The 25,101-nt window shown below is 43.1% G+C and overlaps 1 protein-coding gene and 1 long non-coding RNA gene across 3 annotated transcripts in view; one reads left to right on the plus strand and one right to left on the minus strand.

The window, feature by feature from the left end:
• COL19A1 (collagen type XIX alpha 1 chain) overlaps positions 1-25,101 on the minus strand; it is a 373,303-nt gene that overhangs the window by 8,910 nt on the left and 339,292 nt on the right. For both annotated transcript variants that reach the window (XM_059942115.1, XM_059942114.1), the window contains 7 exons: positions 22,896-22,940; positions 19,917-19,961; positions 19,751-19,813; positions 15,526-15,561; positions 15,346-15,390; positions 12,544-12,714; positions 10,801-10,867 (listed from right to left, as the gene is read on the minus strand). In XM_059942115.1, the coding sequence (XP_059798098.1) occupies positions 10,801-10,867; positions 12,544-12,714; positions 15,346-15,390; positions 15,526-15,561; positions 19,751-19,813; positions 19,917-19,961; positions 22,896-22,940 (472 nt within the window). The remainder of the gene's footprint in view (positions 1-10,800; positions 10,868-12,543; positions 12,715-15,345; positions 15,391-15,525; positions 15,562-19,750; positions 19,814-19,916; positions 19,962-22,895; positions 22,941-25,101) is intronic.
• Positions 991-2,142, plus strand: LOC132376457 (uncharacterized). Its single transcript, XR_009506303.1, has 2 exons — positions 991-1,211; positions 1,542-2,142. It is a non-coding gene; the product is annotated as an uncharacterized LOC132376457 (long non-coding RNA).

Consider the following 25,101-nt stretch of genomic DNA (forward strand, 5'->3'; position numbering starts at 1 on the left):
TCGCCAATCTGGCAGACAATACCCTAGAGCAGGGGTCCATGGCCCGTTAGGAACTGGGCACACAGCAGGAGGTGAGCAAGCGAAGCTTCGTCTGTATTTACAGCCGCTCCCCATGGCTGGCATTACCGCCTGAGCTCCGCCTCCTGTCAGATCAGCTGCGGCAATAGATTCTCATTGGAGCGCAAACCCTACTGTGAACTGCGCATGCGAGGGATCTAGGTTGCACGCTCCTTATCAGAATCTAATGCCTGATGATCTGAGGTGGAGCTGATGTGGTGACGCTAGCGCTGGGGAGTGGCTGCAAATACAGATTATCATCAGCAGAGAGGTTTGACCGCACAGAGACCATAATCAATCAACTGCTTGCAGACTCATATCAAAACCCGATCTGCGAGTGGCAAGTGACAAGCTGCATCTTACGGAGTAGACTGGACATAAGCAACACACGTCGGGTGTCACTGTCCCCATCACCCCCAGATGGGACCATCTAGTTGCAGGAAAACAAGCTCAGGGCTCCCACTGATTCTGCATTAGGGTGAGTTGTGTAAGTATTTCATTATATATTACAGTGTAATACTAATAGAAATGAAGTGCACAATAAATGTAATGCACTTGAATCATCCTGAAACAACCCCCGTCCCCAGTCTGTGGAAAAACTGTCTTCCACAAAACCGGTCCCTGGTGCCAAAAAGTTTGGGGACCACTGTCCTAGAGCCTAATTAACCTCTGGTAATGACTTGTGGAGAGAATTCAGGTTCATATTAAAAAATGGTTGTTATAATACATTTAAGCCACTTTCCAGCAATGTTGTGAATGTGCGTGTGGTGGTTTAAAATACGTTGACAAGGTCTTTGACACTCCCTTCCAAACGGAATTAGGTGGAGCCTAATCCCGCTATTCTGGAGTGTGGGCTGAACTTCCTTTCACTTCTAATGAATAGAAAAAAGGCAAGTGGGGACACTAAGTCCTAAAAGCCTCGTGGCTTCCTGGCTGCTTTCTCTCTTAAGATTCTCATTCTGGGGGAAGCCAGCTGCCACGTCGTGAGGGCATGAAGAGACCCACATGGGGGTGAACTGAAGCCACCAGCCAACAGCCACATGAGTGAGCCCGGAGGTGGATCTTCCCGCCCCAGCTGAGCCCTCAGAGGACGTCAGCTCTGGCTGACACCCTGAAAGCAACTTCATGACAGACGCCAAGACAGAACCACACAAGTAAGTGACCCTTTAAGTCCCTGACCCACAGAAAACGCGCGATAATAAACACTGTTGTTTTAAGCCACTAAAGTTTTGAGATATTTTCTTATGCAGCAATAGATAACTCATATGGTATGTGACACTTTATATCCTTGAACAAAACTGCATTATTGATAGAGAGGTTTATTTATTGAAAAGATGGTCACTGGCTTCATATTCATTATGATTTCATGGCACTGTTTAATTTCTATACTGGGCTAATACTTTGTCAAAAACTAACTTATGCTTTTTAAAGAAAATGTTCTATTATACACCCTCAATATTATTCTTTTTTGGTTTGATTTCCAGTTAGTTCCATCATTCAGCCAAGGTTTTAGTAGGAAGGATGTCTCATTTGGCCAAAGGGACAAGTGCAGCATTGGTGCCGAGGAGCACGTGCCCAGGGAATGCCAACTGCAGACCGAGTGAAAGCAGCAAAGTCTCTGTACATTTCTGTGAACCTCAAGAAAACGCTGAAACTAAGAACACACAAGTTACAGGAAGCTGACAAACTATCCAGAACATTTAAAAATCTTTTGTCAGTGTTGAGTGATGTGACCTTTATGAACTGAATACGTCCTAAATCTTCTCAAGGACACATCAATGTCATCTGCCCTTTGTTCATCCACCAGGCTGCCTGGAGCCCAAACCTGTTCATCTGGGTCCTAAAGAGAAAGTCCAGGGAGGGGAGGCGGGACTGTGTAAGAGTGCTACCTCAGGTGAGCTCGGCTGTCTGGCCGTGAGCGTGTCCTACAGGGTATACCAAATGTCAGTGCTTAGGGTCAACAAAAAAGTGACTCTACATCGTAGGACATTGGTGCATTAATAACTTATAACATTTAAAGGGTCTGGAAAATGAACACCAAAAAATGTAAATATGAAAATACAAATAAAAATTTTCACCCTAAAATTCCTAAACAAGCCATATTATTAACTTAATTAAACATTCTCTATAAGCAGGGCTTTGGGCCTTTAACATTTTCTGCATTAAGTGCTCTTATTCAGAAATCATGGAGAATTACTCAGCCAAAAAAAGAAACAAAATTGAGTTATTTGTAGTGAGGTGGATGGACCTAGAGTCTGTCACACAGAGTGAAGTAAGTCAGAAAGAGAAAAACAAATATCGTATGCTAACACATATATATGGAATCTAGAAAAAAAAATGGTTCTGGAGAACCTAGAGGCAGGACAGGAATAAAGAGGCAGATGTAAAGAATGGACTTGAGGAAAGGGGGAGGGGGAAGGGTAAGCTGGGACGAACTGAGAGAGTGGCATGGACATATATACACTACCAAATGTAAAATAGATAGCTAGTGGGAAGCAGCCGCATAGCACAGGGAGATCAGCTCTGTGCTTTGTGACCACCTAGAGGGGTGGGATAGGGAGGGTGGGAGGGAGGGAGATGCAAGAGGGAAGAGATATGGGAACATATGTATATGTATAACTGATTCACTTTGTTATAAAGCAGAAACTAACACACCATTGTAAAGCAATTATACTCCAATAAAGGTGTTAAAAAAAAAAAAAGAAATCATGGAGAGAGCAGAGAGAGATGATCATTTCAATATTCAAAAAGAACTATTATCCATGTTTTTATAAGCGCCGTGCACTATAAAGATTAACTGCCAATAAGCTTTATTTTATGACTAGAAATCTGTTATATAATTATTCTCAGAAGTACTTTTTTGAATAATCAAATCCACGGTTACACTTATTATTGTAGAATTCTTGGCTATTAATCCCACATAGACCATTGTTCAGTTAAATTTTATCTCAAAAGCATTTTCAATATTTTGCCACTATATGGAATTAATTTTGGTAGTCATTAATGCAAATTCACCCAAAGTCCATGATAAATACAATGTATCATTGGATTCTGTATTTAAACTTGCTTGTTTTGTTTATATCTTACATAGCTCATATTTAACAAATCTAATATATACGTAACTAGATTTAAGATAGAAAACTGGAGGAAGGCATATCCTTGCCATGACAAAAAAAAGTAACCACATTTTTTTCTTTTCACATATTTTCTTTAAAAAGCAAATTCAAATGATTTAACTTGTAAAACTAACAATTTTTCAAAGATATAGCTAGTGAGTAGTAAGAAATGACCCTTTCATGTGAAAAATTCAGCATAGGTTTGGTGCAGACAAATCTTCTAGAAAAATGTTTTACTGATTAAATTAGTGTTTATTTTGCAACTAAGAACCAAATGACAGTAACATATTAGAATCTATAGCTGCCAGTTAGAAGAAACAAGGGCCAGATCATAGAGACCTTGTAAAGAATTACCTCAATTTTCTCCAGTCTCTTCGCTCAGTTTAATTCATTTAGTCGAACTTTAAAGACACTTTTCGCTTAAATAGGATGTGTATGCTTTACAAATTTTTGATAAAGAGCAAATGACTACTGAGTAAAACCTATTTTTCAATGGGCTTTCAATAAAAATTTTGTTTAAAAAAATGTAGGTCCCTACACTGTTTAGGAAATAAAACCAAAATTCTTTTCAAATAGAATCATTAAGGGAAAAGCCCCAACAAATGTGGAGTATAAGCTGTAATTAACAAAAGGGTAATCACCCTATACTCACATTCTGAAATCACAAAGCAAGCCGAATGGAAACATGCCAGTACCCACAGGACCAGAATCTCTGATGCGGACTGATTGACAAAGATGATGAAGACCAATGAGGGTCTGATGAGTCATCCCTAAGAGTGACATTAAGTCACCGGCTTTCCAGTAAAACTTATTACCTGCCTTTCCACCTGGGGCATATTTGGTTGATGTTAATACATTTGTTTCCAGTAACAACAGATAAAACGAATTTGCAATTAATATATATAGTTTTGCAAATCATCACATTGAATCTAGATAGAATATCTTTATATTACACCATAAACTGGGTGTTTTATAAAAAAATATGAAATTCAGTGATCACAGTTTGAAACTTCGCGTATTATTTGTAGTTTTGCACTTAAAAGATAGATGTATATTTCAGTACAATTTTTCTTAATTTGAAACATACCTCTTTGAATATCTTCAATGTCTAAACACAAATATTCATAGCACTAGTTTTTCCTCTTTAATGTAGGAATTGAATTTATAAGTAATTTGCTTTGGGTGCTTTTAAATATTTTTAGCAAAACAGAAAGTTCTTTTAAATAATTACTTCTAGCTGTAAATTATCTAGCTTTAAGATACACTCAAAAACAGTTATTTAGCACAGCGTAATTACCTCCTCTGAACCATACTCCAATGCTCTATAATTTTAAATAATATGTTTCTGAGCTGGTAAATAAATTGTAAAGACTTGTATTCTTAATTGCATTTCCTCTGTTTTCAGGGATCTTTGGTCAATTAAACTGTTTTTGGCTATGCTTTCTAATGAGGCAGGAAATTGAAGAGTTTGGATAGGAGCTTGCATAAACCAAACTCACATAGGCCATCTTCCAAGGCAAACCCATAGCAGTCATTCTAACAAATGACACCAATGGCTGGCCTTCCTTGCAGAATGGGCTTGTTAATATCATGCAGACATTAATATTAACGTGATAATAAAGTACATTATACGGAGAAGGAAGGATGCCATCTGGCCCATGTCTACCTTCTATTTCACAGAATTTGTAAATATTTTCAAAGACAGAAATTCACTTTTTTCTCCTAATGTCCATTCAAATGTTTAATTGCCCATTTTCTTGGTATAGTTTCAACTTATTTCCTTTTGTTACCCCCTTATGGAAAACAGACAGTAGTTAATGAGTAGTTCCCTTGGGAAATCAGTCATCTACTTGATAATATTGTTACCTCTTAGCCTTCAGGTTAAATAACTTTTACTCATAGGCTTGGTAATCTGTTCTGTAAATCACTTTTTGGTTCCACTGTTCTGGGGTTTTTCCATACATCTCTTTTTTTTTTTTTTAACATCTTTATTGGAATATAATTGTTTTACAATGCTGTGTTAGTTTCTGCTGTGTAACAAAGTGAATCAGCTATACATATACATATATCCCCATATCTCCTCCCTCTTGCGTCTCCCTCCCACCCTCCCTATCCCACCCCTCTAGGTGGTCACAAAGCACCAAGCTGTCTCCCTGTGCTATGCATCTGCTTCCCACTAGCTATCTATTTTACATTTGGTAGTCTATATATGTCAATGCCACGCTCTCACTTCGTCCCAACTTACCCTTCCCCCTCCCCGTGTCTTCAAGTTCTCTACGTCTGCATTTTTATTCCTGTCCTGCCCCTAGGTTCTTCAGAGCAATTTTTTTTTTTAGATTCCATATACATGTGTTAGCATACGGTATTTGTTTTTCTCTTTCTGACTTACTTCACTCTGTATGACAGTCTCTAGCCTCCACCTCACTACAAATAACTTAATCCATTCATCTGTTGATGGACACTTAGGTTGCTTCCATGTCCTGGCTATTGTAAATAGAGCTGCAATGAACACTGTTGTGCATGACTCTTTTTGAATTATGGTTTTCTCTGGGTATATGCCCAGTAGTGGGATTGCTGGGTCGTATGGTAGTTCTACTTTTAGTTTTTTAAGGAACCTCCGTGCTGTTCTCCATAGTGGCTGTATCAATTTACATTCCCACCAGCTTCCATACATCTCTTAAATGTGGAAGCAAAAATTAGATACAGCTATCTCTTAATGGGCAAAAATATCAGAAGAGTAATTTCCTTTCATGTCTTGAGAATGATTTTCTAGTTTCATTTTAACTGTTAATTCAACAGCATCTTTGGGGGCTTCATATTCATTCTGTGGCACATCATGGTCCAAGGGTTGTTATTGCTACATTTAACTCTGGCTCAATTCTTTGTCACCTTTGTTGCTTTGAAATGTTATTATGAGTAAAGATGGTAGATTGAACACATGCATCTGCTTTATCTCTTTCCTGAATCACTGCAAAACAATGGTAAGTTACTTTTAAAGGCATAAAACCACAAGAATGGGAGAACGTGAAAGGAGACGACATTAACCTTTGGAAGCTGAGAACCAGATGGCAGAGTGTGGATGACTTAGCAGACTCAAGAAAACCAAATCTTTACACCAGGAGTTGAGAAACAGCCTGTGTTAAATCACAAAATCCTTAAAACGTTCAGGAGTTACATCTGGAAGTGGGGCTAAAGGAGGGGAACTAAAATAAGGGGGACTGGATGAAAGCCTGTTTAAGAAATGATCTTAGAAATCCCTTTCTCTGCTCTGTGCAGCTGGCTATTTGCCCCTTCCTAATCCTGGCAAAAGGCGGCAGGTTTATTATCTGAAAAGTGTAAATAGACCGTCTCTGCACTGGGGACCCCAGACTGTGTTGAGACTCAGGCTTCCCTACTGAAAACAAGGAGAAGAAATGGGCATTGCCTTCTTGGAGCTGAGGCCACCACTGCCCTATCCTCCTACCTTGCTCCCCAAATGCTGGCAACCTGGCAGGAAATGCAAGTGTTTCCTTTGGGGAATCTGACCAGAATACAAGGAAAGACTTCAAGACAGTGAAGTTGAGGGTCCCTTAATTAAAAACAAACAAACAAAAACAAAAAAACCAGCCAGATTACCCTACAGTAAAGCTCGTGGTTGGCAAGGCCACCATTCACTCCTAACTTTCCAGCAGTTTTTTAGAACCCATGCTTTTGTATGAGCTCATGACCAAGGATGACTGGCACCGAGGAAACCCTCTAAGCTGAATGATGGACCCAAACAAACAGAAAGAAGCAGATTGGAAGAGATAGAGACAATGATGTGGAAACTATTTTTAAAAACTATCTACGTCTCCAATTACGTGTATCTATGAGAAGACTGTACATATACAAATATGTGTATACAAATATATATATAAATTAATATCTTCATTGTAGAGATGTTGCAGCCTGGAAACAAGAGGACAGGGTAATACATATTCATACATGTTCACACATATGTGGATGAAATTATGTATGAAAAATGGAGAAAGCATAGGTGAGGGGCTTTCCTGGCCCTGGCAATCTAGAGGCAGAAGCATTGCTCAGGGACACAGCCCCAGTCCTACTGTCCTCCCACAGATGTGGGTACGGCCTTGTCGCTTCCAAGTTTGTCTCAAGAACCCAGAGGGCCAGACGTTTGTCCACATGCCTGCCCAGGTTGGTAAATCCTGCCTGCAGGGTGATATAAATCCCCAAATATGATAGGGTGGTGGGTGTCACAGCAAGAATTAAGCTTCTCAGATCTGGCAAGACCCTCACTTGTATGGGCAGTGTCACTGGCAGCTGCAGAGCCCTCATAAAACAGAAAGGGGCTAAGCTGAGACACACAGCTTCTGTCCCCTTTCTGTGTGGCCACCTTGCGTGCACAAGGATTTGACCTCTCGGCCAATCAAATCAAGAATCTAACGCAACTTTAGATTGGGTGTACGTCTGTGCATTGGATCTGCCAGAAACCCAGACCTGGGATGGGTGGAGAACCATCTTCTTTCACCATGCTGGGTTTGGGACGGGGCATCAGGATGTTGAAAGAGGGCTCGGTGGCCTGGGGGACAGTCCAAAGTGTGAGATCTGTGGCAGTGCTATGTCAGCGGGGTCACCTGGGAATCCCCAAAGGGGTTGGAAACCTCCATGAGGAGGGCCTGAGCTTTGGGGCCTGGTCTAGGGCTTTGCTAGGGTCTGGATGTGGGGGTTGATGACGCGGGGGAGCAGGACTCCCCTGAGCCCCGCGGACGACCCACGGCTGCTGAGCCAAGAGAACCTCTCTCGAGGCTGAGGACGTGCAGGGCTGAGGGGAGCAGAGGTGATGGGCTGCCACGGCCACAGCTCTCTGTGAAATGGTCCAGCCAGAGAGAGGCAGACAGGGGCTGCTTCACTGGAGCCCTTAACTGTTTTAACATGTGAGAATTCATCTTGGCGTTTACGGAGAAAGCTTTCTGAAAAGGAGAACTGTGACCTTGGAGCTCTAAGATTTGCGAAAATGGAGGATTTTGTTTTTCTCTTTTATAAATGGTGTTCAGAGGCAATGGAAAAGGTGGCTTTGAAGTGGAAGATGACATGAACTGAACTGAAATAATCTTGGGACAAATGAACTAAAGCGCCGAATAACTAAATTCTGGGTTCCAGGTACAACTTTGTTTGGGAGAAGACAGTTTTGTAGGGCTGGGGCCAACAGAGATAAAAAGAGGGGGGGTGGAATCCCATTTGGAGTCTCAGAGTCTGGAAGTCTCAGGAAAAAATTTGCTTTGGGGCCACTTGAGAATATTGTCTTGACGCCAAGACATCTGGGGCCTCTGCGGGGGGCACTGACCACTCTACTGGGCCTCACCAGGCTGGTAGAGACTGGGAGAGACTGGGAGAGGGGGTGGGACAGATGGGTGGCGAGTGGCCCAGCTTCCGTGACCTCTGTCCTCAGGAGGCCGACAGCCCTTCCTGGGAGGACCCTCCCGGAGGCCTGAGAGGGCGGTGTGGAGGTGGCCATATCTCCTCTCCTGCTGGGCAGGCCACCAGGGCTCTGCCTTTATCCAGCGTCCCCAGGACTTGCAACACAGACACCTCCTGTATCTCCGCACATCACATTTTTCTGAGAGTGCTTGGCTATATTTTCTGACCTCCTTAACCAGCCTTTAAAACTTAGACTAATTAACTACGGAACTATTTACTCTGTGTTTTTATGTAAAGTATTTTAAGAAATTGAAGCTCGACATCAAAGCTGCCTGAGATAAGAGATCACGGACGTGATAAAAGGAGATTCTAAAATGTAAGGGCAAAATTAAAATTACAAAGAGAAAACTGGTAGCTCAAAAAAAAAAAAAGGGCAGACAATTGTATTAATAAACTATCATGTCAGAGCAAGGTAAAGATACTTCGCAGAGATCAATGTGAAGTGAAATCAACAGCATGAATTCATGACCTTTGAAAAAACATTTTTTTCTATTTTGTCACTGAAGCTACCAAAAGTCCCTGGGCTAATCTGTTCTCTCTCTAGTGCTCACTTGAAATAAGATAATGTGCACTCAAGCACTGAGATTTTGGTCTCTAAATCTAACTACTGCTTAAAATATTCAGGGCTTCCTGGAGAGAGGCTAACTCCATGTTGGAAGTGAAAGATTTAAGAGGAAATTAGCGCATCTTGTAATCTTACTGCTTGCAAAGTTCAACAACGCATTTTTAGCTTAGCAAAGGAAGGATGCTTTGCAAAAGAAGCGCGAACCAGGAGCCAATGTAGATTTATTTTCTCAAGACAAATAATTCCCACCTTATAAGCTCACAGTTGAGGGACGTGATCTTGATTTTAGCAAATCATTTGATTAAATCATGTAATATCCTTGTGACTAAATAAAGAAATGTAGAGTGGATTTTAAGACAACTATATGGATTCAGAACTCGCTAATGCCATAGATTAATAGATGATTTACGAATGAGCAGGAGAAGTGCAATGGCATTTAGACCTAACCCTCCTTAGTCAACATTTCTAGCAACAATTAGAATGATGACATGCCTAGGAAATTTAGAGATGACACAAAGTTATGAGGGTCAGACAACCTGCCCTATGAGACAAGATTCCAAAAGATATTTTCAGGTGAGAATGATGTTTGAACACCAATCACTTGAAATTGAATAAGAAGAAACGTAAAACCACACACTTAACGTTGTAAAAATGAACGCAGTGCATAATGAGAAACCCCTGATTTTTAAAAGTTCGTATAAGGAACATAGAGGGTTGTTAGTTAATTGAAAACTCAAAATGAATCAACAGTGTGATATGGAGACTTTTTTTTTAAGGAATGCTATCTTAGGCTGCATTATTAAAGTATCTACATCAGGCGTCAGAAAACTCTCTCTGCAAAGGGTCACATAGTAAATATTTAAGGATTTACAGGCTATACGGTCCCTGTCACATACTCAATCCTCCTGTGCAGCACGAAAGCAACCAGAGAAAATACATAAAGGAAGGAGTAGGACTGCACTCCAACAAAACTTTATTTGTGGACACAGATTTGAATTTCTGATCGTTTCACATGCCATGCAATATTATTTTGATTTTTAAAAACCATTTAGAAATGTATCCTCTCCCCTCACCTTGCCCACCCCAAAAAAGGAAAAATGATTCTTAGCTTGTAGGATATACAAAATCAGAGGGCAGGTAGACCGGGCCGGTGGCTATGGTCCACTGGCCCTGGTCTAGATCAAAAGATGCTGTCTTCTGCCCTGGTCACAATACTCGTGGGGAAGGAAGGCCGTTCATAAATGAAGTGTTTCTCCAGGGCGATGAGGTGGGGGAGCTGGGCACCCTCACTCCACAGAGGAGAAGACTAAGGAGGGGTACTGTGGATGCGGAACAACATGAAGGGCTGTCATGTGAACGAGGAGGACGCCTGCCTTGTGCTGGTCAGCAGACCAGGAACGAAGAGAGACGTCACAGGGGGGCAAACTTAGGTTCGTGTGAGCAAGAAGCTTCTATGTGAGCTGCCCCATCACATAGCTGGTCACTTCCTAAGGCTGCAGCTGCACTACCATCTTTGGAGAACGTTGCTGGAGGGACTCCCTACAGCTGAGGGGAGGGGGGAAGCGGGGAAAACTTCAGAAATGTGTATTAAGCAAATCTCACCTTCAAAAATCCTCAGGACCTCTTGATTAATATACTTCTTTATTTCTTCAAATGAAACCACATCAGCCTAAAGAGGGAAAAAAAGGCCTGTTAATGCAGAACCTAGCACAAGTGAATACAGAACAGAAATGTTGGGTTGGCGTGCATGCTTGAAACATCTGTAGAGATCCATCAATCAAGCAAAATACTTTTGGCAATTGACCCCGTTAGGCAATAAATATCTTTTGTTTTGATCAAATGCTGGGAAGGAATGCATAACTATAGCGCTTTAAAAGCCGTGGGCCGGCACCATAACCAGCGACGTGAACATACTTCCTGTTAGATTTCACACAATTAGGAAAGACATTTCCTATTACTTCATTTTCTGAAGTAATTTGAAGCAGTGTTATGATGGGACCACCCCAGGCACATTTTTAACCTGTAACTAATCCGTGGACACTGGTAAAGTCAATATCTAACTGATTTTATTATGTATCTTCAAAGGAACAGAACTCCAAGTAGGCTGAGAGATTCTTTAACATGTTTTGTTCATGGGGTAAAACTTACTAAGTTTTACCCACTTCATGGTTAAGTTTATTTGTAATCTGCGCATTGTAAGCATACTTGTATTAAGAATTTTCTTTCCTTAATAGAAAATGCTGCGGGATCTGGTAAAGCGGAGTAGGTAAATGACGCCAGTTGAATTTTTAACCCCTTGACAAATAAATCTACATGAATTCGACAAAGAACCTAACATTTATAACAGTAACATTTTACTATAATACCTTGACATTTTTAAAAGGGAGCTATTATTTTTCATGATGGTTAGGGTTTCAAAGTATGTTGTTACTCTTCTTTGTATTTGGAGGTTACTATCTGGGGGTATATGTGTGGCATTAAAGACAATATGATGGGCTCATAAAGTGATGACTTCTGTGGGACAGAACAGTTCCAGTTTCAATATTTTATTTTCACTGTTTATGGGGCAAATGAACTGGAATGAATGCATCTAATACCACGTACTGACACAGCACTGAGAATTCACTGTACAGGCTTTATTCAAGCAGAGTGTAGGAAGAGTGGGTAAACTAAAGAATATGGTGGGAATGCCCAATTTGGCCCAGTCTCTGGAATTGGCTGATTATTTGAGGACGGCATGTCCTTAACCCCCTGGCCTCACGCTAGGACTCCCCTTTCTTCCTGATGTGGATATTTTCAGGTTCAGTTCCTCTGTGGAATGGCCATCCACCAGCCTCCTGAGGATGTTCATAAAGACATGGGCTTCCTTAGCCAAACACTCTTTCTTAGCCTAACAGGTTTCCACATCAAAGCACCATACAGGGCAGATTTGTTGTTCTGATAGTCAACAAAATGGAGTGTTAACACGAAGCAGACATGTGTTTGCTGTGTAGTGTAAGGGGACACTATGGATAGTATTGAAGAGTGTGGCCTTGGAGTCGGTCAGGCCTGGGTCTGACCCACTAGATAACTGTGACGTTGGACAGGTCCGCACTCGGCTTCTGCATTTGTCAAGGCGGATGGACAGGCCACCTGTCGTCCCAGTTTAGTTGTGAGGATCTATTGAGGGATGTTTAGTGAGTACGAAGCAGGGGAGCCCACACATAACTTGAAATAAGTGACAGCTATGCCACCCTTGTAGAAGCCAGCTTAGGTTCATTATATTAATCTTGAAAGGTTTATGACTGCTCTTGTTGTAAAAGGGACACGTGGTCAGTCCCAGCCACGAGTTCTCGGCCCACTTACCGGGGAGCCGGGGAGGCCGGGGTGGCCTGGAAGGCCTTGGTGCCCCGGGGATCCCGGGGAGCCCTTATTTCCTGGGGGCCCCATAGGACCCATGTCCCCCTTTATGCCTGGAAGGCCGGGTTTTCCGCGTTCGCCTTGTGGGCCTCGGTCTCCTGGAATTCCCTGATCACCCTGTTAAGGAAAAAAATGAATAAGAATGATCTCTTCTAGAACCACGTTAGCTGTGGTTAAAAGCAGAGGTTCTGGATTCATACTGGCACGTGCTAGCTGTGAGGCCTGGGGTAAGGGACTCGAACCCGCTCCACCCTGCTTCCTCTCCCTAAAGTGGGGTTATTAAGAGAATCCACTGAATAGGCGATGCTGAGAAGTGAGTTAACTCAGGTAAAGTGCCTAGAACAAGCCGACACGTGGAAAGCACTCAGTACAAACTTAGTGACGATGTGACTTGTACCCGGGTGCCAGTCTAGAACGATGACACTTTTGAAAGTCAACAGCGGCTGTCACTTCAGGTTTGGGTCTCCTTTTCAATAACAAAGGAAGATGGTTAAGAAGATTTCATCACTGAAAGTTTTCACTCGGAGAAGCTTCAGGACACTCAAAATCTCTCCTAAATCATGTGTTTTTCCTTTTTTCTGCTTCTTCCTGTGTGTTTGATCTTTAATAGTTTCTATGAGTTGGTTTCTGTGCTCGTGTTTTACATGCACACACGTGTATGTGTGTGTGTGAATGTGTGCATGCACAGTGGGTCTTAAAGACTCAGGAAAGTGAGAAAGGGAGCCTTTGGGAAGGTTCAAAGTAGGTGACTGGGGTGAAGAGTCATCACTGAGGTCATTTATTCAATAATGTAAATAAACTATAAGAGAATTCATTGATTACGATGCCATAATAAATTAGATGTGCCTGAATCTGAGAAGAAGTTTCTTTAATGTAGACTTTGATCCTGCAAGGTGTCTACTACTGTATGTGTTTGTGCATGAGAGTATGAAAGAGGGATGCGGGGGAGAGAGAGAGAGAGGGAGGGAGAATATGAATGAAAGAATACGTGTGTGTGTCTTAGCAGGTGTTTCAGTACCATATTTCAAATATTCAGTTCCACAGTTCCAGGAGGTGATGACCACACTGAATATGAAAGAATGGTGCATGGACCTGCCCGGTATTTCACTGTATTATTCTTTTATTTGTGACTATTCTGCAGAAGTCCAAACTCTATTTCTCCTGATTTAAAAAATAATAAAAATGAATGAACAATTACAAAGATCTATTTGATCATAAATGAAGAGATATAGAAAGAAGCCATGCAGAAAGAAGAAAAACAGCTGGACCTAATTTCAATTCTACTGTCTTGGTTATAAAAATATGTCTCATACAAGTATATCAACCCAGCTTGCATTTGGAGAAATATCAGAGATGACTGAGATTTAAAAAAAAAAAAAGAAATAAAAGAACTACTAGCACACTTCGAGCATGTGCAAAATAAACACGATTAAAATTATTTATAGTTTAGGCACACGGATGTTCATTATAGTAAGGTTTTTTATCATGAAAATTAGAAAGAACCTAAATACCCAGGAAAAGGGGGCAGGGTATTTTCCAAATACCTTGGAAAAGGTATATCCAAACAGTGGAATAACATATAGCCACTAAAATGTCCATGTGGATCTAGATTTACTGACATGGAAAGATGGTCGTCATATATTAGGTGAAAGAATTCACTTACGAAACAGTACGAACCAACTTTTTGAAAAGTATACATTCACTTGTACTGATGCATTAAGCAAACGTGTATATGATGTATGACAGTGAGATGGAAATATGTCCAAAATATCAATAGTGCTTATCTCTGCGTAGTGGGATAATGTAGGCTTTTTTTTCTTTTTTCTATATATTATCTCTATTTTTGTGTTTCCTTCAGTTAGCATGGATTATTTGGGTAATAATAAGTAAACTAGACACCAGGACACAAGAACGTGTGTGCACGTGCACACACACACACACACACACACACACACACACACAAGCCCTCGCTAGAACCCCTCTGAATAACAATGCTCAGGGAACCTGTTGCCATGGAATGGATCCAATTCTAGCAGAAAATGCTAAGGTTCCTTAGAGAAAAGAATGGGAAGCTGCAACAATGACATCAACAACCAAAACAATGAAAATAAAAGCGTACGCCATAACCGGCATTACTAGTAGCTCTACATGTTCACTTCCCCTTTGTCCTTCTCTTCCTCCTCGCCACCCCCCTTACTCAGCCTAGTATTATTCCCCCAGCTCAGGGGGTCTTGACAACACCTCTGCTCCCAGGGAGGCATTTGGAGTTGCAAGGAGACATTTCTGGAGGGAGGTTGGTTGTACAGGGTCTAGTGGGTAGAGTCCAGGTATGCTGCTAAACATCCTACAAAGCACAGGACAGGCACCTGTGACAAAGAATTATCTGCCCCAGATAGTAACAGTGCGGAGGTGGAGAAACCCTACTTCAGGTAAAGAACACACGGGTGATGGTTACAGTAGGGACATGTGTCTGAGACAGGAGGCTGATAGAAGCTTTCCAAACTGGAACAGCAAACCAGACTTAGTTGTGAATAAAGGCAAACCAGGTAGGGGTATTTGCCATATGCCCTGCTGCTGTTTCCCTGAATGGTCCCATTTTATGCCTGGCAGAGACCTTGGATCACATACACCCTAGCCTTTTCATACGTGGAGATTTCGAGGGGGTCTACGAACATAACTGTGTAACTCAAATGAGGGGGCAGTTGTGGAGACAGACTTAAATAACAATTACAGTAGGAATGTACATACCCGTTCTCCTTTGGGGCCTCTCTCTCCAGGCTTACCCATGATGCCCTGAAAAACAAATGTCAGCACTAAAAATCACTGTGTGCCAAGATTTCTCATCAGGCTGCTGGATCAGGAACTCTGGCAGGTAATCTGGATGTAGTTTTGCATTAGAACATTTATTTTCAATAGTATTTTCCATACCTGCACACCTGGTAATCCATCTTTCCCATTTATTCCCTGTAAAGACAAAAAATGATCAATATTTCTTATTCTGCATTAACAGACATAATTAAATGCAACAAAAGGGTAAAGTTTCAAGGACTTTATCATATTTCTACTGAGATTTTGGTGAGGCAGTGTGGCGAAATGGAAAACAAAATCGATAGAGTCAGCCCCAAGTTTAAATTCTGACTCTGTCACTTGCAAGTTCCATTTACTTCAGGCAATTTACTTAACCTTAATAGCGTCAGCTTCTCCACTTATAAAGTCAGGATAAAATAATGGCCTTAAAACTAAGGATTTAGGGAAATAACAGAAAATGCCTAGCTCACTGTAAATAGTCAACAGGGTTATTTTCCTTACTGATTCCATTAGGTACATTCTGAGAAATAAGAAGGTTCCCCATGGCACTGGTTGGCTGGTGTATGGTATTTATTGTTCCCGTCTAACAATCTTCCTACCAAAGAGAGTCATTCTCAGTAAATGGTCTCCGTTGCTGCTTGAGAAATCTCATAACATGGCCAGAGCCAGATGCCACTATGAAATAGACTGTCAGCCAGAGAACGATTGTTATTTTTCAGTTAGAAGATATGAAAGGACAGTGAGAAATCTGTAATCATGTTTTCTGAGAGTATTAAGTAGTAGCTTTTTCTTACTAAATTGGAAGTTTCCCGAACTTTACAAGGCAGTTCTGGAGGTGGGAATAAAGCCCAGTTCTGCTTACAGATTTATAAGCCTGGGAGAACCACTGACTGGGAGGTGTAAGAAGGGAAAGCACCTGGGGTCACATCAAATACTGAGAGTGAGACAGCAGGTACGTCTCTGAGATTTGATTTGAAGAGGGAGATCAAGGTGAGGAAATGATTTCTTAGCCAGCGGGCAGGTGCATGGACTTGCTCCTCTGAAAAGCCTGGGGAGACTCTGATTGTGCTGGAGTGCAGTCCGCAAGGATGGATCTGCAGAAAAGCCTGTGTTTTCACTGCTGTAAATCACACTAACACCTGCCACAGTTGGGAACCCAACCAGAGTCCCCCGGCCTTCCTGAACAGCCTGGGAATTATCTAGAGCACTTTAACTAAGACCACGTTGCCCAAAGCATCAGGTTCAAAGGATTTATGTCATCCAGAAACACAAGCAAAAAAAGGATAAAGCTGATGAAGGAGAGGATGTGAAAGAAACAACTGTGTTACTTGAATAAAAGAAGATAAATCTGGTGTAAAAATATAATTCGTGTTTTTGGTAACAATACAAGAAAACGAATAAACCTATAGATAATTTTTTGTCCCTTGTAATTCATCAGTGACTCTCATGTGTGTTCTCTTTTCTATGAAGGTGTTACTAACTTGTTCTCCATGGTGGGGGGTGGGGGGTGAGTTCTGCTTTCAGAAATTTTTACAAAAACCTCAGTGGATTTACCTCTATCCCCCTCGTCTCACTTATCTGCAAGAACGCTATGCTTTTTTCTAACTCAGAAAGTATGACCAGCTTTCCCTTCACAGCACACCTGCGTCTGAGGAGCTGACTGTGGGTGAAGAAGAAGGGTTACCCTCGCTCAGGCGTTCTGATCTACACGTATGGCAGCAGTTCCCAAGCAGCCCCTCTGCATCACCAGCCATCCTTCTGTATTTCCTGACTTGACTCCTTCTTTCCAGAAGTATTTGCACATATTTTCCTGTCTCACGAAACCTCCAGCATCACCACCCCACTCCTCATGGTCAACTGATGACTTCCGTGCTTCACTGAGAAAATGACAGTAGAGGACCCGCTCACATCCCCGCCGCCAGAGCCACGCACCTGTGCGCATGCGTACATCCCCGCCGCCAGAGCCACGCACCTGTGCGCATAGGTACTCGGACTTCCGCCCGCCCCCTCCCCGTGAGAAGGATGCTCTGCCCTGTTCCTTGGGAGTCTTCTCTCCTTACTCTAAGTCCACTCTCTTGTATCTTCAAATGTCCCCTGTCAACGGGGTCATTCTTATCAAGATCCTACCGTACTGTACTCTCCCCGCAATGAGGTCCACATTTCCAAACCTGGGGGAGGATTGTCAGCTCCTTTGTTACTTTTCTGTATGTCTTCCTCTCGTTTCTCTTAAACACTTAACCTCCCTCCACATCCAGGAAACCGCCTTCGCCTGGTTTTCTTCACATCTCACTGGCTGCACCTTCTCAGTCTTTCTGCCATATCCTCTCCTGACAGCCCTGTTCTCTTCCCAATTCGCGGTGACCCTACTGCATCCAGGCTCAGGTTGAGATACCCACATCAGTCTCTCCAGCCCTGGCCTCTCCATCAATTCCAGATGCACACATACACTGCTTACGTGACTAGAAATCCACTTGGATGTCGACTAGTGCTTCAACATGAAGCTTTACAACAGAGAACTCAAGTTTTTCCTCCCAAACCCACCCGTCTCACCAAACATACCACCCTGACCCGGTTGCTCAGACCCCAAACCACGGCTTTGACTGGTCTCTTCCTCACACTCTGCATCTGTCTGGTCCATCAGCAAGTGCTGCTGGCTCCCCCTTCAGCGCACGTCCTAAATCTCCTCTTCCCACCATCTGTATTGCTCATGGGGATCACGGCGACGCTTCAAAGTTCTGCTCCCCACGCTCCACCCTCCGCGCAGCACCCAGAGTATTCCTTAAGATGCAGTCGTTTTCCTTCCCTGCTACAGATGCTCCAGTGGGTCTCCATCGGACTTCACATGAAACCCACCCTCCATTCCTGGCTTAGAAGTTCCTCGTGGTCTGCCACTGCCTGCCTCTCCCTCCGTATCTTTGCCACTCTCCTTTAGCTCAGCTCACTCCTGCCTTCATGCCTTCTTCCCTCCCTTCAACACAGCAGGCTCTACTAGCCATTCCTTTTTCTTGGAACAAGGTCCCCCTGCCCCCCGCCCTCCTGGCCTCCCCATGGCTTGAGCTCTCCCGTCATGCAGGGTTTGCTCAAGGGGTGGGCCTTTATGGACTGCCCTATATAAGTTCTACTCTAGGGCTTCACCCTGCTCAGATCATCTTCTCCCTGAAATTGTGTGTGTCTATTTGTTTGTGGTCTGTGTCCCTGTACTAGAATGTAAATCCGATGAGCTGAAAGCTCCCAGTGCTTGGCAAGTAGTAGGCGCTCAAGAAGTATTTGCTCAATGAACAGATTGCTTTTTGCATAATCCCCTGGGAACTGAATGGCAAGCATTTGTGAGTGGCTTACAGGGGCTGGGATAGGGAGCTGGTAAAAAGGAGGGAGGGGAGGTAGGGAATGAGACCAATATTAATGGGGCGTCTCCCACGGCAGGCATTGGACGTCTTACCATATGTCACGTTGCTTAAGTGACTCACAAACCCTTTGAGTCGTAACTCAAACCCAGATCTTCCTGACTCTAAATTGCATGCACGTCCCGTGTGTTCATGTTGCCTTCTCTGGGGAGGCTGTGGCCAGGGAATGCCCTTACCCTGTGGCTTCACGGATTCTGAGCAGCCTCCTGAACTCTGCACCACGCGGTCACCTTCAGCCCCCCTTCTCCTAACAGCGTCCCCTTCCCGCCCACCCCATGGCGCAGAAACAAGCAAAGGGAACAGGGACTTCTATAAAAAGCACACCCGAGAGTGAGGTATGTCTATTCCTCTTTATATCCCCTCCCTCGGGGCCCAGCACATGCTTAGCAAAAGGCAGGGATGAGCTGAGAATATGTGGAATTGAACTGAATTAGTAGGAGTGGTTGTTACAGTGTCACATCAGTATTATATATCAGTAGCCAAGAGCTCTTTTAGGACAGGAGGGGATGATGTATTTGACAGCAGTGATTTATGACCGTGTAAGAACAAGACCCACAGGTAAAGGAGGGGATCTGATACAAGAGCTTCTTTCCTCTCTAGCTTAACACACAGGTGTTACATCTGCGAGTCTTCATATTTCAGGATGTGACAGGCCATTTCATGTTTTAGCTCCGCTGAGAACATTAGACCTGAGAAATAATGAGTCTAATTTCCTGACATTTAAAACAAAAGACCTCACTGTTCTCACTGTGGTTTAAGACATAGAGATACTCACAGGGAGCTGGGCCCTCAGTGAGAACCACACCCCCAAAGCCATTTGCAGACCTGCTCTTACTTACTTGGAAACTACTTATTCCAATCTCAGACTTCCCGAAGAGAGAGGTAAGGAGGCAATGCTTAGAACATTTCTTAAACTGGCAAACAACAGATAAAGGACTTACGGGCTTTCCTGCGGGTCCTTCCGGTCCAGGGAATCCTATGTCTCCAACAGGCCCTCTCTCACCCTGTAGACGTGGCCACAGACAAACGTTAGCTGCCAAGAAGAGCTTCAAAACTGCACGCAGTACAACACAAGGAAAACGGCTAAGTAAGGAATGGGCAACTGACCTGTTCTCCTGGGATTCCTGGAGGGCCTGGGGCTCCGGGTTTCCCCTGGGAAGTCAAGCCAAGGGGAGATGTTAGGAGCCAGATTACTGAATAAGGCCATGCGCTTCCCTCCCCCACCTGAGCGTTTACCACCCGTGCTGCAGGTGTGGCTCTACACCGACCTGGCATCCCTACCGGCCAGAGTCCCGGGGACCACACTACACTGGGCAGACGGGAGGGCGGTCCCTCAGTGCACATGTGGGTGTGTGGTACGGCAGGGAGGATAAGCATTTTGAAAATATTAAGCCAGTGTATCCTCATTTCTGGAAATCCCTCTTGATGGGCAGATCTTCTTTACTTTAGGGGGAAGGAGGGCAGGGTGGGTCAAAGAAGTCCTTCCTAGATTGGGATTTTCACAAGAAGGTTTTTCAGTTCATAGGGAGATAGCCTGAAAAGAAGCATGGTTGATTTGAAAGGCCGTTTTGTTGAAAGGAGGGGACAAGGTTGGTGTGACCCAGCCTACCACAGCCTGGAGGACTGCGGACAGAGAAACCGTGGGCGAGAGAGACCACAGGAGGGATGAGAGAGGAAGATGGAAAAGCAGAGATGGCAGTAGACACGAGCCCAGGCGTCCAGGCCGGGCCTAAGGATCCTGCCTTTGAGAAGGAGCCGCCGCCTGCACCTTGAACCTCATGCGGCTGGAGATGCAGGTGTGGGACTGAGACCATGGAAGTCCCGGTAGGTTGCAAGGGAATGGAGAGGGAGGCCCTCTTCCCCAACTTGCCGCATGGGACTCTGGGAGCAGACCGCCTGGCAGGCCAGCTACAGCTGAGGACCGAAGCGAGGCAGACACAAGGCCCCGGGATGGCATCCGGGCTCCCACCGCCCGTGTGCAGCAGGAGCGCCTGGAATCCCACGGACCTGAGTTGGGGGATGTGTTAGGGCTGAGAAAGCCAGTGTCCCAAAGGGTCTTGGCATGGACTCAGGGGTGCAGGGCGCTTGGGCCTGGAGCTCCAGACGAAGATCCCGAAGGCCGGGCGGCGCTGGCAGGGACCTCGGAGGCCCTGGGGAGGGCATGCTGCCCCCTCTGCCCACACGCCGTCCTGGGAGGGAGGGGAGGAAGAGCCCTGGGGAAGGCCCTGGAGGGCCCGAGTACACTAGGGAGGAAACAGACAGCTCTGTTCCAGGAAGAGCAGGACCGGCTGGCCGCTGGGCTCTCAGCAGAGGCCTGTGATGTGCTCAGCAGGTAGACACATCCCTGCTTCAACCAGAACCATCACCTTAGAAGTTTTTTATTGTGGTGAAATATACATAACGTGAAATCTACCATTTTAAGCATTTTATGTGTACAATTCAGTGGCATGAAGTACACTCACACTGCTGTGTAACTGTCACTATTTCCAGAATCTTTGAACTATTTCATTTTCCGAGCCCCAGTAAGGTCCAGTTATAAAAAAGGGAGTTGCACTTTTAACTACCCAGTTGCATAGTTGCAGCATGCAAAATTTTTACCCTTCCCTATTTCTGTCATTGTCCGTTAATCTTCTTAATGATGAGATAGGAAAGCTGCATTTTAGGTAAATGTATTACATCTTAGACATCCCAACAAGTGGCAGGCTAGCCTCTAATTTCAGTCATGCTGCATCCTTCAAAATATCCTTGGAATTCTTCATTTGGATCGTCTTTTGATCCTGTCACTTGTTTTTTCAATACTTTCAATGGTTGCTAGTATTTTTTCTTTGAAGGTAGACTCAGTTTAGGGTAACGGCTGAAAGTAATTTATAGTCCCGCCAGAGTGAGCGCTGTGGGGCATTACACTTCATTAGAAGGTGGAAACAAAAACAGGCTGTGACGGCACCCTGAGAGGCAGGTTGCAGAGGACTCAGGGCAATCCCACAAACAGCTGCAAGTATGTTGCTAGGAGCGGCAGTGAGCAAGGGGAAGGCGGGGAGGAGAGGGATAAGTGTGAGCCAGTTTTCAAGAAGAACGCTTTCGTGTACCAAAAATTCTGCAGTGCTTGCTAAAGAAAATACTTTCATGTTACTTTTACAGTCACACTAATACTTCACTTGATCTAAAGCAGCGAATTAAGGGGATGTTATCCTTCATACAGGATGCTTTGCTATGGAGTGTGGATGGGTTTTTATTTTTTGTTGTTAGATTTAGCAACTAAATAGAGTCAAGTAGAGGGGCTACCCTCCTTCTGAAGGATGGGGGTGCTGGGGGGGTGTGGTAGGAGGGTCTGGATGGTGCTGGGGGGGGGGGGTGATAGGGCCCTTTCTTATCTTCCTAACGTTCCTGTGGCTGAAGCACACGGTTTCCGTTGACTTTCCTACCCTGGCCCACCCTGCAGGGGCACCTAGCCAGGATAAGTGGGTTCTTATTCATCAAGGCTGACCACAAAGTTTTAATTAGAGCCTCATGAATGAAGATCAGAATGATCCCTAGGGCTCAGAGAAATGATTTTAACCTTTCCTGGAGCACTTCCTATTCATCTGGAAAGACCTTGATGAGATTAAAACATTCGACACCAGAGAGCAACAAAAATGATTGAGAGGCTGGAAGGGCTAGTTTACGAGGAAACATTAGCAGCAATAAAGCTCTGCTAATAACACCTGGCTGAGGGGAAACTCAGGCAGATGGCAGCTTAATAAGAAGATCCTGAAGCACATGCCTGAGGTTGAGAACTTTGCCTTTTGAGGATCAAGAAACCCTGAACTATGACAGGAAGAGAGAAACCCAACAAGCTTCTCAGAGCTGTGCTATCTTAATGCATCGACACAGGTAACTGGGCTTCCCCTTCCCATGTGAAAGTGAGTTGGGGAGAAAAAAACAAAGAAAAAATTTTAAATGATGAAAATAAAGAAAGGAGCATTCTTGAGGTGGGAGAGGGACGGATGGTTCTGCTTTTTAAACCGGAGGTTTAAGGTGTCACTGCGTGCTCCCAGCCCTTCTGACGGTCGCTGCCCGTGAAACCGACGTGAGAGAATCTGGACTCACCGAGATTCCCGCCACTCCAGGGGGACCTGCCGGGCCTCGATCTCCCTGGAAAAAATGTACTATTTATAATGATATCTATAAAACCTCCACCGATGAAATTAATGCTCAGATAATAATTTGGATTTGGTAAAGTTTCTCTTTGGAACTTATAAATGTTACCCGTATCAGCTGGGTGAAGCTAGAGCCCAGATGGGAAAAGAACAAAATGAAAACTGCAGCCAGTAGAACCTACCAAAGTTCTCTCTCTCCCTCTTTCTCTTTTTTTTACCCCATAAAACCAAAGCAAATAATAATCTTAATGAAAACGAGCATTCATGGTATCATTTCTGTGACCTATTCTTTTAAACAGAACCCCATACATACTTACAGGTAAAATCAGTCAATAGTTTTATTCCACATATTCAAAAGTAATTCATTACCAATACTTAAAAGCTAAGCACACTGAATGTCTTCTAAAAAGCTTTCGCTGTACTTGTCTCATTGGATGTAGGTTAGAATAAATGTGTTTAGAACTGGGGATTTTGTAGCTTCTCCTCTTTAGGCCAATAAGAAGAGCCCAGGAATTGCTCTGAACAGTGGACTGACTCAACCCTTTTTCCAAAGGCAATGTAGTATTTTAGATAAAGCCGACAAGGCTAAAAATACTTCTGATTATATATGGGGTAATAAAATGGCAATTTTTGTTGAGCAGAATCTACATTAAAAAACTTCCTAAGTTCCCTAAGGTACATAAAAGAAGACTTGATTAAATGGAGAGAGATGTTTTGTTCTTGGAAGGCATGACAGTGCTATAAAGGTGTCATTGCCACCCAAACTAATATATAAATTAATGCAATTTTTACAAATTGCAGCTTGATCAAATGATATTAAAGTTCACTTGGGATAATAAATATATTCGAGGATAAGAGAAAAAATAAAAGAAGAAAAATAAAGAGGTTAGCAATATCATATTTCAACATACAATAAAGCTATAATAATTGAAATAATGGAATACTGGCCCAAGATTAAGCAGTATATCAATGCAATATAACAGAAACCTCAGAAACAAACCGACATTTATAATAGAATTTTAGTAAAGAAAGGGCTGTATTATTCAACAAATAGTGCTAATAATTGAATAATTTCTTTGAAAAAGTCTGATTCCCTTCTTCGCATTATACTCCATATAAATTCCATATAGATTATATAAAAATAAAATGAATTAATAAGAACTAGAAGAAAATCAAGTCATATTATCTGATTTTGCTTGAGAATGAGAACGAAAGTCATTTCGTGCATAAAAGCAAAATAAGAAATCATAAAGGAAAACAGTTTTACATTTGACCACATAAAAGTTATATTTACATATAGAATAAGATTAAACATAAAAATGAAAGGCAAGGACCAACCAGGATAAAGCCTCCACCATATAGGATAGAAGTAGTATCTTTAATAAATAAAGCATAGCTACAGTCAAAAAAAAAAAAAAAAGAACTAGTAGAAAAATGGGTGAAGGATGTAAACAGGGAATCCTTGTCAGTTCCACTCTGCACTTTTTTAATTACAGGATTTTTACCCTGGAAATGAATATACTGGAGCTTTTCATTCAATGGAAACATTTGGATATCTGATAAAGGTGAATGTTAAGAGGGCTCCTGTCTGATAAGATGGTCCTTCCAACAATCGGGTCTCACAGTTCTTTGAACCACTCTCCCCTAATGGAATGGCCTCTTATTTCCATAGTTATACCTGAGACCTTGTCAAAAACAATAACCATATCCCTCCATAACCTCCACTGCATGCATTCCAACCTTGGACCATCATCTTCCATCATTCTAAATCACTCCCTTGAGTACCTTGAACCCCCAAAACTTTTGATGTCACTAAGACCTCTAACCCATCCATGATACAAATTTTTCATTATCCTTCATTGCCTAGATGGCCCCTCCTCCTTATTTATCTAGTTTAAATTCCAGGGTCACTTGTTATAATCACTCCCTTGTGTATACTGTTGGCTTCCTGGCTCATTCTTGCTTCTTGCACTCACTTGTCAAAACCGGAGCCTTGTTTAAATCCAGCTCCCCTCCTGTTCTGTGCCTTTGCCTGAGCGTATGAACATGGTACATAATCTCACTTTTCATGACCATGAACCTCTAGGGCAGCGGTCCCCAACCTTTTTGGCACCAGGGACCGGTTCTGTGGAAGACAATTTTTCCACAGACCGGGG

Source organism: Balaenoptera ricei, chromosome 12 (genome assembly GCF_028023285.1).
Source record: "Balaenoptera ricei isolate mBalRic1 chromosome 12, mBalRic1.hap2, whole genome shotgun sequence".
NCBI lineage: Eukaryota > Metazoa > Chordata > Mammalia > Artiodactyla > Balaenopteridae > Balaenoptera > Balaenoptera ricei.